This window comes from Ictidomys tridecemlineatus, chromosome 3 (genome assembly GCF_052094955.1).
Source record: "Ictidomys tridecemlineatus isolate mIctTri1 chromosome 3, mIctTri1.hap1, whole genome shotgun sequence".
NCBI classification, from domain to species: domain Eukaryota; kingdom Metazoa; phylum Chordata; class Mammalia; order Rodentia; family Sciuridae; genus Ictidomys; species Ictidomys tridecemlineatus.
This window is the reverse complement of record NC_135479.1, coordinates 106,001,101-106,018,324: the sequence shown is the minus strand read 5'-3', so window position 1 is coordinate 106,018,324 and position 17,224 is coordinate 106,001,101. Positions and strand designations below refer to the sequence as shown.

Genomic DNA, 17,224 nt, shown 5'->3' with positions numbered 1-17,224 from the left:
ATATATATAAAATGCAACAATGGACACATTTTTAAAATCAAGGGCTGCATCAATCTCATCCATGAAATAAAGAGGAGTGGGTTTGTAGTGGTGAAGAGCAAATACTAAGGCCAATGAGCTAAGTGTCTTCTCTCCTCCTGAAAGGTTGAAGATCTTCTTCCAACTTTTCTTAGGTGGTCGAACACTGCAATAATTATGAAAATCTTTCAGTTACATTACTTGTAAAGCTGAAGTTAAAACTTCATGATTTGTTTCCTATAACTGATTTCTACCACCTTTCTACTTGGAAATCTCATTTGTTTTTTCAAAAATTGGTATATGTTCCAACTGGTAAAATTCATATACCAAATAGCAGTTTCATGTACTGCTTGCTATTCTTTCTCCTTATTCTGTTTAATTTCTCAGTCTTTATGTAGATTGAAAAGGCTTGAAAATTAAAAATGTAGGAATTGGAGAAAGATTAAATATCTGCTATTTGCATGTAATTTATGCTGTAAATTGCCATTACATTTAAACAGATAAATACTGACCTTCTAACCAAGATGTGTAGATCCCACCTTCACATTTCTCAAGAAATGTCAATTTGGAGAACATGTAAAATAGGCCACAGGATTCTAAACTTTACAAACCTGAACATGATTCCTTCGGAGAAAGGATCCAAGCTGTCTACAAGCTCCAGTTCAGCATCTCCTCCTAAAGTAAGCATTTGGTAATTTTCCTTTAATTTATTTGTTATTATATAAAAACCTGCCATAAATTCATTAAGCCTTTGTTTTCGAAGATCTTCATAAGCCTGTCTAAAGCTATCTCTTTCAGAAGTAATTTTGTCCAATTCTGCTACCCGTTGCAAATACAATTCTTCCTGTGAAAAGATTGTGAGAAAAATCTATTCAGATATAAATTTGAGATCTGAATTAGCATTAAAGGTCCTAATTTATACTAAGAACTAAAAGAATTTGACTATTACATATAAATAGTCCATCCATACCTTCTTTTTATATTCTGCAATGGCACCGAGGTTTGGTTTCATTTCATGACACTGGGCTTCCATAAGTGCAATCTGATTTGTTATAGAATCTGGATTCTCAATTGCTTTGAGATCCTCTTGGCTCAGAACTGAAACCTCTTCAACAGGACCATCTTCTATAGGATGTAATGATATTTTTGAAATCTGAAAGTTCAATTTATGAAAGAAATGGTTCTATGATTCATTATTAGTTTTTTGTAATATTGGGAATTGAACCCAGGGGAGTTCTACGACTAAGCTATATCCACAATGCTTTTTGTGTAAGTTTTGGTCTTATCAAGTTGCCAAGGCTGGCTTTGAAATTGCAATCCTTCTATTATAGCCTTTTCAGTTGCTGGGATTATGGGCATAGGTCACTATTTTTTTTTTTTTTTTAATGAACATGAAAAAGTAGTCATGAAAACCTGGGATGAAAAAGTAATTGCCCTATACTAACTACTAAACAGATTTCTCTTAATATTACTACTGGTCATTATACCCCTTATATTTCAAAAAACAAAACACCCCAAACCCTTTTTCATGAAAAATTGGTATAAAGTTAACTAATGGCAGCAATCTCACCTTTTTCTTAAAATTTTTAGTTGTTGATGAACCTTTATTTATATGCAGTCCTGAGAATTCAACCCAGTGCCTCACACATGCTAGGCAATCACTCTACCACTGAGCTACAACTCTAGCCCCTGCAATCTCACCTCTTTTTGCCAATATTTTATTTTAGAATTATGTTCAGCAATGTGACCATCTATTTGTTCAAGTTTCAACTTAATACTAAGTGCATCTTTCTGAAGAGCATGTTCATTTTCTTGAATAACTTTTAATTCTTGAAGTAGATCACGATGTTCTTTCTGGATCTCTGGTAAGGACTTCTAAAAATCAAGAAGAACTGCTATAAGGTTATGATCTTCCCAAATAGAATAGTTATATATTTTCATATTACAAAGATGGGAGTTAGCAATCTCTCCCAATAATTCACAGAAAAGCTGTAGTTTTCATAAGCTTAGTTATAAATCCTTTTAACCTACTAACTTACTATAAGGCGCTGAAGTTGTATATCCAATTCTTCTTACCTCTGCAGCATTTGTATTGTTTATGACCTCTGTTGCTTTGTCCTCAAGACTTTTTAGCTCTGCTGTTAAGTCACTAACTTCTTTCTCAGTGTCTTTTATTTCTTTCTCTGTGAGAACAATTGAGTCTTGTGCCTTTTTAAGATTTCTAAAGAACCAAAATGACAAAAAAATGTGATTAATCTGAGCCATATCCTCAGCCCTACCAAAGAACTTTCAGTGACATTTTTTTCTCCAATCAGATTTTTAAGTTTATGGTTTACTGAATCATTCTTAGTTCTTATGCATTTATAAGTACCTATGGAATCAATTATTTTACCTCACTCAATATATTAATAAAACTTCTTTATATAAACTTCTATTGTCATCCAATCTTTGACTATCATGTCAAGTTATCTATTAGATCATCAAGCATTTTTGTCAATTTCTTATCAGATTTAGAGATTCTTCAATCTCTTAAGCATTCTTTTTTTTTTTTTTTGGTACAGGGGCTTGAACACAAGGATGCTTTATCACTGAAAGTCCTTTTTATTTATTATCTTGAGACATGGTCTAACAGAGTTGCCGAGTCTGGCCTTGAATCTGCGATCCTTCTGTCTCTGTCTCCCATGTCACTGGGATTACAGGTATATAGCACTGTACCTGTGTTAAGCATTCATTTGCTCCTAACAATAAACAAGTGGTTTTCCTGTTATCTTTGAAGAAAAGACAGTAGATTAACCAGATTATTCTGATAAAATGAAATAGCTGTTATAATCTTAACATTTTATGTATATAGTATTTTAAATAATTCAATACTTCAAACTAAAATCCATGAATGGATAAAGATCCATTTTTTGTTAGTTAAGATGATGTAATCCTCCAATTAAAAATTTTGGGACTGGGGTTGGAGTTTCTCAGCAAGAGAATATATGCATAGCAGGTGTGAGGCCCTGGGTTCCATTCCCAGCAACATACACATATTGTTACCAAGACAATGTTGCAAAAAGACCCCATTCTTACCTCCTATTAAGGCTAAATCTATTTAAGTTACATCTAATTGCCTGAAGTAGATGAACAAAACTTTCATGTCTAATGCCCTTCACAACTCCAGCCCCTCAAAGCATACCTGTTTACTATTATTATTTTTTTAATTGGCTATATGATCAATGTTCATTGTAAATTTTCACTTACTGAAGTCCTGCTAGGTAAGAACAAGTCAGATTTAGTAAGTAACAACACAAGAAATACTTAGTGGAATGTTATATTTAAATATAATCCCCTTTCCAATGTGGAGGTAGAGAAAAAGAGATAGGGCAGTATGCATACTCTACCTGTCAGCAGTCTTGATTGCAACTTGGGCTTTAGTAATAGTAGAAGCACATTCATCCAATTGCTTATTTATTTTGTCAAGTTTATCTTGTTGGGCCTGGAGTTTATGGTTATTAATTTCTACAATGAGACTGTGTAACCGTTTAACCTCAGCTTCAACTTTGCCAGCTTTCTCAGCCACATCATCATATTCTAAAATTAAAAAATAAAAGAGTTTAATTCATATTTCTGTGCTAAAGAGCACATTTTTTAAGTTTCCTTAATGACCTAACCCTGATGTGTGATAACAAATTTTAAGACATTTAGGAAAAAGTATTTAAAAAGCCAGAACACCATGTCATAACAAATGCACAAGCTTAAATTCTCTACTTAAGCTGGGAACACAAACATTGATTTCTTTTTTTGGGGGTGGGGTAAGAGGGATTGAACTCAGGGGCACTCAGCCACTAAGCCACATCCATAGCCCTATTTTGTATTTTATTTAGATATAGGGTCTCACTGAGTTGCTTAGTGCCTCACATTTGCTGAGGCTGGGTTTGAATTTGTGCACCTTCTGAGCTGGTGGGATTACAGGTATGTGCCACTGTGCCCATCCCATTTCTTTAAAAAAATTATTTTTTAGTTATAATTGGACACAATACCTTTTTTTATTTGTTTTCATGTGGTGCCAAGGATTGAACCCAGGGCCTTGCATGTGCTAGGTGAGCGCTCTACCACTGAGCCACAACCCTAGCCACCATTAATTTCTTAATGGCTTTACACTCAGGTTGCTGTTTTCAAAGATCGACTTTTTTTTAGCTTTTAGACTAATGTGTAAACTTGTCTGGTGAAAATATTGTGGTTATTTTCCTTTGCTAACCTAACTTGTTCTTCAAATGGAGGATATAAGATGAAGAGGTACTTGCTCTTCTGGTTAAGAAGGGTAAATATTTCCCAGATTCTTGGTATCTAGGGTTTAGACACCATTTAGGTCCATCCAATCAAAGCTAGTTGTGTAACTTGGAAGGCATAAATTGTGAACTGGATATGTTTCTGTTGGCAAGCAGTCACAGAGAAGTCAGGATTTTTTTGTAAGGGAGTTAAGAGATTCTGGTGGTCAGTCAATAAACTTTATGAACACTGCCAGGTAGTCAGTGTGGATTCTGTTCTCCACACTTGAATCTTAATCACTATCCAATACAGGAAAGTTAAGAGGGGCAAAAAGGTGGGAAATTGAAGCTACCAAGAATATTCATGTTTAAGAAGGCAATTAGAAACAGAGATCCTCACAAAGCTCCTATAGGTATAGAAAAAAGAAAAAAGATTTGCTGAGAGAAAAGGAGAGTCTTAACTATTTCTTTCTTTTGTTTATCCTGTTCGGTAGGTGGTAGAATTTCAAAACTTCTTAACTTTTTCATTTCTCTTTTTCAGTGGTGCTGGGAGTCAAATCTAGGCCCGTGAGCAAACTAGACAGTGATTCTACCACTAGCTAGGATCCACAGCTCTCATTTCTTTACCGTTATATATTACATTACCAGATATGCCTAAAACTCTATCTTTTAGCCCATCTCCTAAGTTAATTCCAACATCCAGTTTTTATTTTCTGAGATCACTATTTGGCTCTTAAAAAAAAAAAAAACACTCCTGTTTTTTCTTCCTAAGGATATTATAAACATCTTATATATTGCTTACACTGGTATTTGCTTTTTACAGATCCGAGTAACTGCATTTGTGTTGATGGAATTATCTTACAGTGATGACCTAGTGATTACACTACTATTAGGATGCCTCTGTGCTCAGCTCACTTGTGGGTAGAACATAAGCTGCTTTGAGGGCCATTACCACCATGACATTGACTGAGGGATGGGTCAAGTAGAAAGTTTCCACCCCTAATCAGCCTCCATGAGATTTTTTAGAAGGAATCTTGTTTCCAAGTACCCACAATGTATTTGTTTTTAAATATCAATAGTAGTATGTCCATTAGAAGTAGAAAACTCTAGCCTGTAATTTTGAAGATGCTATTCTGCATTTAACAACTTATCTAAAAAATAAGATGCTTGTAAAATTAAAGGTTTATCTAGCCATTTATTATTTCAAAAACATTGACATGATCAAGACTTAGTAGTTATGAGTTACCACCTACTGCCTGAATTGCTGCAATAACACACAAATTTCTCTGCTTTTAAATTTGAATCTTAATGTTAAGCTTGTAGAAATGGGTCTTCCATATCAGATTAGAGTCTACTGATAATACCCAGCATTTCTATGAGAGGAGATATATAGAGTACCTAATAAAGTTAAATAATCTTTTTCAATTTGTAACAGATTCCTTCAGCTTTCCTAAGAAAGGGCTGTTATCAATGACATGATAAAAACAGCTACAGAAATAGTTATTATGTATGAGGCGAGGAGTCTGTCAAGTCAGTGTCAGCAAAAATGAATTAAAAATAAATTCAATAGGGGAAAAAACCCACGAAAAACACCAAACCGTCAGATAATGCCACTTGTCTTAGTGGCTTTCTATTTCAGTTAGAATCTTTATCATAGCCTATAAAGCCCTTGTAGATATAGAGTTCTCCATCCTTGAACACTCTACTATACTCCTCAGGGCTTTTGCATTTTACGCCTCTACATTCTTAGAAGGCTTTTCTCCCAAATTATCTACAAGATTATACTTACACTTCCTTTGGGTCTTCTGCTCAAACTCTGTACCATCTTAACTGTGAGCTCTTTAGAAAGAGGGATATTTTATATACCACTAAGTCTGTAGCACCTAAATGAAAGGTTGCCAATAGCAGATACCAAATAAGCAAATGCTTGAATATTAAAAATGCATATAGGGCTGGGGATTTGCAGTTCAGTAGTAGAGTACTTGCATAGTGTTGTGGGGCTCTGGTTTTAATACCTATCACCACAAAAACAAACAACCCAACAAATTAAAAAGAAAGCAAAACAAAACAAAAAAATAATAAACACAAAAAGTATGGGTATAGGTGAATATCTGATGTGCACACTAGACATGTCTACTTAGAATCTTTCTAGACAAAACTCCCTTTACTTGGAGCATATAGATAATTGTTCTAATTCCTAAGTTTTTTGTTTGAGATGGGGTTTTGCTATGGTGCCTAGGTTGGTCTCAAACTCCTGAGTTCAAGTAATCCTCCAATGAAGCACTGGAGGTGGATATCATTATGTTTGGCTTCCTTATCAGTTTCTTGGGACAGTCAATATTTGTGTTCCTTGGCTCACGAACCAAAATGTAACAGTGATGCCTATTAAGGCAATAATGAAGGCCCACTGTTTTTCTGGAGCCAGTACCCAAGATGCTATAAGCCTAGAACAGGTCTGTGGCATAAACTACCATTTCCTTTGTTTAGAGCCAACATGGAGACAGAAGCACACAAACGGGGGACTCTAATAAAGACTACAGAGCCAATTCTGCCTATGAATTTACTTTCTTGTAGATGATATCTACATATGCATATAGTATAAGAAAGGTTGTTGTCAGCAGCTTGGGAGGCCAAGGCAAAGGACTGCAAGTTCAAGGCCAGCCTCAGCAATTCAGGGAGACCCAAAATAACTTGGCAAGTGAGACCCTGTCTTTCTCTCTCAAATAAATATTGTTTTGCTTTGTGTGCATATAATTTGTTTCCTGTTTGCTTTTGAGTGATTTGATTCCTCCAAATCTATAAATTTATTATCTTGAAGCTTTCTTGTGAAGATTAGGACCAAAGTACATGAATATAAAATTTAAAACATGGGCTCTGGAATCAGATCATATCACGTATACCACCATATGCTGTAGTACCTTAGGCATATTATATATAAAACACTCAGTGCTGTCAAACGAGGCTATGAAGACTTCATAGCCTTGTGAGAATTAAATAGTAAAAACCATAAAACAGACAGTATAGTGCCTTATACATAATTATTTAACTGCAATTTATTATCCTACAATGCAAACTTAAAAAAATTTCAAACAATCGGCCTCTTTAAACAAACCTGTTTTGAAAGCATTGACATTTTCTTCTAGCAATTTCTGCTTTTTTTTGTCAGGGGCTGTAGCAAGTACATTAGCTTGAAGTTCCTTAACTTGGACACTCAAATACTCTTCTTGCTCCGATAAACGCTATAAAAATGTTTAATATTTAAGGTCAACATTTTAGCTCAGTAACAATAACACTGTTTTCAACACTTAAAAGGGCAGAAAACATGAACAATACAGAAAGTAAAAATTGCCAACAAAAGAAAATGTGTAAGCACATTATAAAGAGAAGTTAAAATGCCACTTTTTATACAGAAGGTAGCAAACTTAAAATATACTTAAGATCAGTTTTCAAAGACTTGGAAAAATAATTATTTGTAAATACTATCTGTAGTGCATGAATAAGAACCCATTTTGAGGGCAATTTGGGATTATACAACAAATGCCTTAAACACTGTACATATATTGTGTAATATACTTTTAATTTTAGGAATTTAAAATAATTGCATGAGTGTGCAGAAAAACTTATCAAAATATGATAAATTAGATGCTCTTGAGCAACTGAAAACAAAGGAAATTTATACTGGCTTGAAAAGGGAAGTAAAGTTAGTATGAAATTAAAATAACACATGCAAACATTACATGCACACTAAACATTTTGAAGATCCTTTGGCTCTTTTTCTTTTTTTAGGCAGTGCATTTTTAAAATGCACTGTTTTTTAAAAATTGACAAAACATTCCACTTTCAAGAGAATGAAATAAATGGTAATATGTTGGCTAAGGGAATTCTTTTTTCTATTGCATACAAATGGAAAACAGGAATGGCTTTGGTGGGTGCTAATACTCAGGGAAATACCCACTAGCATTCAGGGAAACAAAATTATCCCTTATATTTAAAAATGGTTCTTCCAAAGTGCTGCAGAACTCCAACAGTTTTGCTCTCCCTCATATACAATACCTGGATGCTTGCAGTAAACTTTTCTAAGGTATTCCTCATCTCTCGTTCATTATGCCTTAATCTAACTACTGCTTCTTCAAGTTGTACTTTCTGTTCTTGGATTTCCACAGCTTTTCTAGAATCCCTTTGCAATTGCAACTCCATTTTATTTACCTAAAAAGAAAAGTATGAATAAAGTTCAGCTTTCTCTACAGGTCATAGCAAAGTCAACTTATGAACAAAGAAAACCCCAATTTCTGATTTTAATGACTAGAACATCAAACAATGCCAACACTGTAAGCTTCGGAGATGGCCAATAAATCGTGTTGTAAACTTGCCACTAGTTCAGAATATGGAGGGTGGGGGCCTGGGAGAGAAACCCAACATTTTGGAAAAAGGTAACCAGCATATGAATTTACCATTGAACTATCTATCCCCTTCCCAGCCAAGAACATGTTTTTTTTTTTTTTTTTTTAAAGAAACCAAAAAGAACCAGTCATCAACCTTTTAAATTTTATTACAGACATGAAGAGGCCAGTAACACTGGGTAAAGTTAGGTGAAAAATATGTTTTCAAGAAAGAAGTTTACATACTGTCCTGACGGTGATAATGGAACTGGATATTTTTATATTCTCATCTACCTTTTGTGGAATAATAAGTATAGGAAAAAAATTCATCCCCCCTTTTTTTAGTGCTAGGGATTAAAGCCAGGGCATGAGCATTACAGGCAAGTGCTCTACACTGAGCTATACTTACAATTGTCCTGAAAGAAAATGTGTGAACAGTAATCATACATCTTAAGAATTATTCAGAAACAGAAAATACTGGATATTACACAATGTAGCAATAATTCTATGATTGAACATTAAATATCAACTAGGAAGTGAACATTTAAGTGAACTACGATATACCTGTATGATTTAAATATAATAATTGAAAAGATGTATATATTTAGCTTGTATTTTTACTTAAAGCTTTTTTCTTTTTTTTTTTTTTTGGTGCTGGGGATGATCTACCACTGAGGTACATAAACTTTCTAATTAACATGTTTTGTTCTTAGAATTTTACATTAAAATCTCCCAACACCATATATAATTGTCAACAGAAAATTCAATCTAACTTAAAATTTGAATACAGTTTTTAAAAACAGCCCAATTTTATAGTGTGTAGGTTTTATCTCAGTAAACCTTGTTTAAAAAACAAACCACAAAACAAAGCCTAACTACAATTTTACATATCCTGACCTCCTCTTCAGAGATTTCCATGACCAATGATGAACCCATTCTTCCTTTCCTTACTTTGCTTCCACCACCAGTCATTGTACCTGGAGAACATGGGAGAGAAGCCATTCTTAGATGTCTCACCCATCAACAATAAAATTCAATGGCAGGGGGGAAAAAAAAACACCACTCTTACCTGACTGTTCTATGATTTGCCCCTTTAAAGTTACCACTCTCCATCTTTTATCTTTTTGATATGCTAATCTTGTAGCTTGATCCAAGTTGTCAGCTACCAAGGTATCTCGTAAAGCGAAGTAAAAAGCTTGGCGGATTTCCTCATCTTTTACTTTAACTAAATCAAACAATCGAGGAGTATTTTCAGGAGTCTGAATTTTGTTCATTTTTTTTGCCCATACTGTCATCTGAATGTTAAAAAGAAAAGGGCGGGGGGCGGGGTGAGGCACAATGACACATCACTTCACATCTATTACGATAAACTGTAATATAAAGACAATAACAAATGTTGGTAAAGAATATGAAAAAATTTGAACTCATAGGCTGGTAGGAAATAGTACACCCGCTGTAAAAAACAGATGGACAGTTCCTTAAAAAGTTAAACATAGAATTACAATGACAGGTAAATACCTATGAGTGGAATTACTATAAGAGAACTGAAAACACATTCACACAAAATCTTGTATATGAATCTTCACAGCAGCATTATTGCCAATGCAAGATTTTTTCATAACCAGGTAAACCCAGAACCAAAAACTGGAAACAATCCTAGTGTCTATCTACCGTCAAATGGAGAAACAAATTTATCCACACAATGGATTATCACTCAGCAACAAAAAGGAATGAAGGATGGGTACATACTACAAAACAGGTAAGTGTCTAATGTAGCTATGCACAAAAGACCACATATCATTCCATTTATATAAAATGTCCAGAATAGATAAATCTACAGAGACAAAAACACTGGTGTGTGTGTGTGTGTGTGTGTGTGTGTGTGTGTGTGTGTGTGAGAGAGAGAGAGAGAGAGAGAGAGAGAGAGAGAGAGAGAGAGAGAGAGAGAGAGAGAGAGAGAGAAAAGAGAGAGGGAGGAATATTGGTATGATTGCTAATGCCTAGGGGGCAGAGAAAATTTTCCAGAATTAGATGTTCATGGATAAACAACCCTGCAAATATACTAAAACCCACTCAACTGCATATTTAAATGTAGTGAATTTTACTGTGTGAGTTAATATTATATAATTTTGTTGAGGAAAAGTAGTTATTGATGAAAGTCAGAAAAACAAACTGCCAGTCCCTCCAACACTGAAATGTATATTGCTTTAGTAGAAGCATTCCAAGATTTTTTTCCCACAACCATGTAAAATCATCTTCAAAACTTAAGGGTGTTTATTAAATAGTGGTAAAAGAAAAGCGAGAAAGAGAAAAAAAAAAGTTGGCACACAAAAAATTAAATTATAAGTAGCTTAATATGAATACCTACCTTGTCTAAACCTATAAAAGTTGCAACTCCAATATTTTGTCTTTTAAGGAAGTTTACACATTTTTGGGCTGTATCAATAGAATCAACAACAATGTAATCTAATGCTTGACAACAGGATGAAATAGCAACATCATACTTTTCATCAATGGCTCCTAAGTCCCCCTAATAATCAAGAGGAGGGATAAAAAAATTAGCACACAATTACCATAACCAAAACCTTAAGTGTGTTATTAAACCCAGAATATATCAAATTCTTATTTTAAAAAATAGGATAAAGTAGTTCTGTTACGTTTGCTTATCACTATTAGTTTTTTTCTTGGTATATATAAAATTATAATTATCTAAAACTATTAAATAAAAACTATAATAGCAAAAATATTTAAAAAATGAGTATTCACTCCAGCAAAAATGTTATTTTATATACAATGACCCTCTATATAGTTAAGTCAAAATAAGAATATAATTTTCAATGTTTTGTCTAGAAAATATAACCTTTCCCAAACAAATGAACTTTACCAATCGTCCATATATTCCTGGAATCCTTCCAGATTTTTTTTCTTGAATTATTGCATCAAGGACTTTCCCCCTACTTCGATTCATTGCTAAGGAACTCTTTGCTTCTTCAACTTTTTGAAAAAGATCATGAACCAAACTTTTGAAGTTTATTTCTTCTTGTGTAAGTTTTTGAAGTTCTTTTTCTTTCTATAAGTGAAAAGTTAAAATAAATCAAACTCTGAAACATTAGATCCTAAATATGTCCAATTATACATAGATTTAATTGTAATGCTTCAATAACAATTAAGGAAAAGACCAAAAATACACATATGAGCCCAAACTAAGCTTTCATATAGCATTCAATGGTCTGGCTATGAAAAATGTGGATGGGTCTCTCTAAAAAGGTATAAATTATTTGGGTTAATAAAAGGGAAAATAGGTACAATATGGTTCCAGGAACAGTTCACCCCAATGAAGCAGAGCTATAGCTATGAAAATCTGAAAGTCCCAGTTTGGCACCCACCATAATGTCATGTTTAAGTATGTCCTACTTAAGTTTTTCGCTAATCAAAAACAGATCTCAGAACAGGATCCGAGGTATGTGTGACTGGGCTACTACAATTATGATGTGCTTTGTTTTCTGGTTAAATAAAAGAACAAAATGAAAGAAAACAAAAAAGGTATAAAGGGGAAAAAGATAAGCTGCCAGTAAGAGGAACTACAGACAAATGAAATTCTCAATTTCTCAATCTCCAATTTAGTTATCTTTTCTACCTGGTATTCTCCCCAACTTCTTAGCTTTAAATTATTTCTACTAACTGGTAAATGCTCAAGTTATAGATATAACTTTTCAAAAAATAAAGTGAATCACCAGGGAAAACAGAATAAACGTTGGATATAATTTATATTAAAATTCTACATGGTCACAAAAGCCTCTCATGATCAGATTACTATAAATATACTAAAATGAAAAAGACTTAGCCATTTTCTTCTTCTTCTTTTTTAAGATACAGTTTTGCTATGTTGCCCAGGGTGGCTTCAACTCTTTTCATGACTAAATCTCCCAAGTAGCTGGAAATACAGACACATAACACCTCACCCAAATAGCATTTTCTATTGTCATCTTGCCTACTGAGGCTTTGGAGATTATAAAGTTTATGAAATTTGTTAGTCATCTTATTCACTCAAGGATGGGGGCCTGTGGCATACTGATGAGCTAAGTGAGGTATCTTCATTAATACATAATATTCTGGAGTTCCAGAAAGAGAACAAACTACATCCATAGATTCAAAAACAGAAAAAAATACATTAAGATAGTCTGCAACCAGGAGTGGTGGCACATGCCTGTAATCCCAGCAGTTTAGGAGGCTCAGACAGGAGGATAGCAAGTTCAAAGCCAGCCTCAGCAACTTAGATTTTGTCTCAAAATAAAACATAAAAAGGTCTGGGGACATGGCTCAGTGGTTAAGCTCCCTGGTACCAAAAAGTTTATACATTCATTGTTTTTCATTTACCCTTAACATAAGTTGTCTACGCTTGAGATTTAGAGAAACACAAATGTTCTTTTGTTTAAATTATTTGCATGGAATTTTGGTGCTGATTACTTGCTATTTGATGCTTCTGAGGATAAGTTTCTTTTTATTTTGTGATGTTGGGGATCAATCCAAGGGCCCTTGCACATATTAGCCAAGGTCTCTTTGACTGATCTATACCCCAGCCCTAGTTTTCTTTCTTTAAAAAAAATTTTTATTGGTGCATTACACATAATAATGGGATTCTTTATGCCATATTTGTACATGCACATAATTTCCTTAATCTCATTCCCCAGTATCTTCCTTTTTCCAGCCCTCCTCCCCTACCCCAGCCCGTTTCTTCTTTCGAATATGGGATAATGAAATGCTGACCCCATTCTTTTGAGATTAGACTAAATGAAAAGATATCTATAATCACTTAGCTGCTGAGATTAAAAACAACTATACAAATCTACAAAACTAGTTGACACATAATTTTTAGGAAAATACAAAAGCAAAGATTTATTACCTCCTTTAATTCTTGTTCGGTTTGAGGAAGTTTTGCCTGTATATCTCCAATTGCAGCTTTCCTTTCTTTGAGAGTCTCAGAAGCTGCAATTAGAGCTTCTTTTGCTTTACTTAATTGAGACACTGCAGTATTATGACAACTGAGATAGATATCAAGTTCTGACTGGGCTACATCCATCTTTGAACGTGCTTCATTTACTGATTTGTTGAAACCCATAAGTTCGTTCTCTCGACTCTGTTAAAATATGATTCCATTAATCCTGAAATGTATTTATTTTCAAACCTAAACTGAAATGAAAGCCATAAATTTTGAAGTCAATTTAAGAAAGGTGATTTAAGTCTTCCCAAGTGATCACATAAGAGCATCATGAGGTAGATCTTAGTATACTCATTTTAAGATTAAAACAAAAAAGAATAATTCAAAGAGAAAAACATTGGTCTTAAGTTTAGATTTCACAATTGTTCCAGATTACCAAGTGTAAGAACTACTTGGAAAATTCTCAAGTGAATTTATATTTTATATTATGCTGAAGAATAAAGATATTCAAATCCTGGCTCTGACATTGGGTGCAAGGTACACAGAAGTACTCAACATACATTAAATAAGCAAACATACAAATCTACCATTCATTAAATATTCCATTATAAAACTTAACTACATTTGCCACTTAATGACACAAGTATTCTACTTATAAAATTCAATTATCATTATTTAGTAAAGTGTGCATTTTACATGCTTAGCATTTTCAAAAGACTGTCTTGAATAAAATCAAAGCTAATTTCACCCTTCTGTTGAGTAGATAACGTGATACCACATGCTCTTATTTTCTTAATGAAATTATAAAATAACTTAAGAGATAACATTTAATAATTCCTTACTTTCTAAGCACTTTATATAAATTTACTCATTTTTAATTTATCCTAAGTAGATGTTTTCTTTCTTATTTTGAGGAAGATGATCTAGAGAACTAACAAAGTGTAGTACAAAGTAGAGACAGTAAGTGACTGAGCTAGGATTTTAACCAAGAATAAAAGTGCTATAGTATTTAACTATTATTCAAGAGCTATAAAAGTGGTGGTACATGCCCATAATCCCAGATACTCGAGAGGCTGACGTAGGAGGATCACGTAGAAGGATCCCAAGTTCAAGGACAGCCTTTAGCAAAACCCTGTCTCAATATAAAATAAAAAAAGGGTAGGGATATAGCTCAGTGGTAGGGCACACCTGGGTACAAACCCTAGTGCTACTAAAAAAAAAAAAAAAAGTTATTCTGTGTTTTGTAAGCACACAAATTTTATAGGTGGCCAACACTCTATAATCAAGGAGATAAGAAAAAACGTTATGATTCAATAGGCTTAAGAGTGGCTATATGCTAAAGTATTGGACAGTACATTTTTTAAAAAATCATTACAAATCTCAATTCTTTAATTTTAAAATGTGAAAGCAGAAAATAAAAGGGGAAAGAGTACCGACTGGGTAGTTTTAGGAATATGAGATTTTATAATTTAGCTTGTAGTATTACTACAGAAACAATCTTCAAGTTATTGCCCCCTCACCCACCACCAAAATAAACACTGAGACAAATCTCACTTCTTTTTCTTTCTGAAGTCCTTGTGTTTCCTGTTTAAGGCTATCCATAACTTCCTTTAACTTTTTTTCTTCTTTCTCTTTTTCCTTCTCAAGGGAATTACTTCTAGTTGTTGTCTCAGTTATGGTATTTTTACTCTTGGCAGGTACACTTTTAAGTTCTTCAACCTGAAATTAGAAAACAAAGTTATAGAACATATTCCTTTAGTCTGTCTAATACTACTAATATTGACTGATTCAAAAAGCAGTTTTTGGGCGAAGGGCAAGGTTTGGTGGTAGAGCATGGGCTTAGCATGCAGAGGCCATTGGTTTACACACAAGCATACATTTACATGCACAAAAAAACCAAAACAAAAAACCCAACCAAGCAAAAAACAACTCCCACCCCCCTCCGCCCCCTAATAAAACCCAAAACAAAGGAAAATACTTCCTGGGATCTCTAGGACTTTTCTACTTTTTTTATAATTAGATTTGAACTAACTGGCTTTGCCAGGTATTTTATCATTTATTCATTGTAATTTCAGTACTCTTAGTCTAATGGTAAAACCAATTGTATAAATTCCCTATTCATTTATGAAAGAAAAATTTTTCTGGCAGGGCTTTAAGTCTGTTTCCTATCTTTGATTTTAGGCTATAAATTATTCTTTAGCCATAAAAATGCCCTGATCACATGGAGTTTTCTAAACTATCCTTCATTGTAAAATATATCAGAAGTATTTCTACTCTATTCCCTCACTTCAGTCCTAAGATCTTTTGTAACTTTACCCTTCCAGAGTCACCATGCTGAACTAATATTTTATCTTATTAACATCCTCTGGTAATAGTCACATGTCCACATTTTATGCCTAAAGAAGCTAGTGCTTCTATAATACACTTTGTTTATTCTATCCAATTTTGGGGTTACTCCTAACACACTTTATTTATTCTATCCAATTTTGGGGTTACTCCTAACTCCGTTATATTTGTTTATCTTGTCGTGTACTACAGAAATTCAATATTCCCACAAATGATGCCCTCATAACCTGTTTTAGTTATATTAAGCAAGTACTTTATTAATGAAATACATTTGATAAATGATTATGAGGTAAAGCACAGCCTCCACTGTAATTACTCTGTCACTAAATGAAAGAAAGCTTTTTCAGAGGGTTGGAGTTTTGGTGTCAGATCTATTAATATCTGATAAAGCTATGAACATAGCTTGAAAAATGTTAAATATCAGTTGATTAGAATCTCTGGCCAGAGTAGTTAGGCTTTTACATATTCTGGTCCAAACTTCATTTTCTTTTTGTTTGATCTAAAAATAGTTGATTGATCCCTGGTAAATTATGAGCTTTCTCATCAAGAATGTTTCCCTGATCCTGTAAGCTTGATTTTGGTGGTGGTGGGAAGGAGGCACGGGGCGAGGTCAAAATTTTAAAGGTCCTTAACACCAAAATAAAAAATTTCTTTTTAAACCACTGTTTTAGGAAAAAATTATCATTAGCACCAAAATAGAACTGGTGATTTGGTAGATGTTCTCCCAAAAGCATTTACTATAATGCAAACTCCAAGTCACTGTATGCAAGATTTCCCTTGGCAGGGGCAAAACATTTCAGAGATAAAACACTGAACATCTGTATTTTTAATTTGATACCTTAGGAAACAAGGGGTAATAATTTGTGAAAAGTAAAAAACCAGATATAATATTCAGACATAAAATTTTCATGTTTTTTTCTAACACCTACCTTTTCTTTATCTTTTTGAAGTTGTTTCTCCAGTTTTTTGGCTTTACTGGTGGCATGTTTTAGTTTTTCCCTAACTTGAACATCTTCCAAATCTAGTTGTGTAAATTTTTCTTTATTCTCCTCAATAAATTTTGTAATTTTATTCAGTTTCCTAGCAAAGCAAATAAATCAGTCATTATTTTGGATATTAATTTACTATAAGGCTATGTTATGTTGCCTTACTGGGATACTTCCTCTATAAATATGTCCAAATTTTTATTAGACAGAATCCTAAAATTCTCTTATTCAAGCTGATCTTCCCTCTCAGTTGAAATTAGACCTTAGAATTCTTGTTTATTAGGATTTCTTTGTTTTTCTAAG

At 33.6% G+C, this 17,224-nt stretch overlaps 1 protein-coding gene across 2 annotated transcripts in view; it reads right to left on the bottom strand.

Annotated features, from left to right (window-relative positions):
- Smc4 (structural maintenance of chromosomes 4) overlaps positions 1 to 17,224 on the bottom strand; it is a 32,774-nt gene that overhangs the window by 1,134 nt on the left and 14,416 nt on the right. For both annotated transcript variants that reach the window (XM_021735233.3, XM_005338289.5), the window contains exons 9-23: positions 16,865 to 17,015; positions 15,144 to 15,308; positions 13,554 to 13,787; positions 11,535 to 11,720; positions 11,019 to 11,180; positions 9,720 to 9,945; positions 9,548 to 9,627; positions 8,325 to 8,477; positions 7,384 to 7,510; positions 3,405 to 3,594; positions 2,095 to 2,239; positions 1,720 to 1,893; positions 989 to 1,171; positions 630 to 862; positions 1 to 184 (exon numbers count right to left, since the gene is read on the bottom strand). In XM_021735233.3, coding sequence (XP_021590908.2) covers positions 1 to 184; positions 630 to 862; positions 989 to 1,171; positions 1,720 to 1,893; positions 2,095 to 2,239; positions 3,405 to 3,594; positions 7,384 to 7,510; positions 8,325 to 8,477; positions 9,548 to 9,627; positions 9,720 to 9,945; positions 11,019 to 11,180; positions 11,535 to 11,720; positions 13,554 to 13,787; positions 15,144 to 15,308; positions 16,865 to 17,015 — 2,593 coding nt within the window. The remainder of the gene's footprint in view (positions 185 to 629; positions 863 to 988; positions 1,172 to 1,719; positions 1,894 to 2,094; positions 2,240 to 3,404; positions 3,595 to 7,383; positions 7,511 to 8,324; positions 8,478 to 9,547; positions 9,628 to 9,719; positions 9,946 to 11,018; positions 11,181 to 11,534; positions 11,721 to 13,553; positions 13,788 to 15,143; positions 15,309 to 16,864; positions 17,016 to 17,224) is intronic.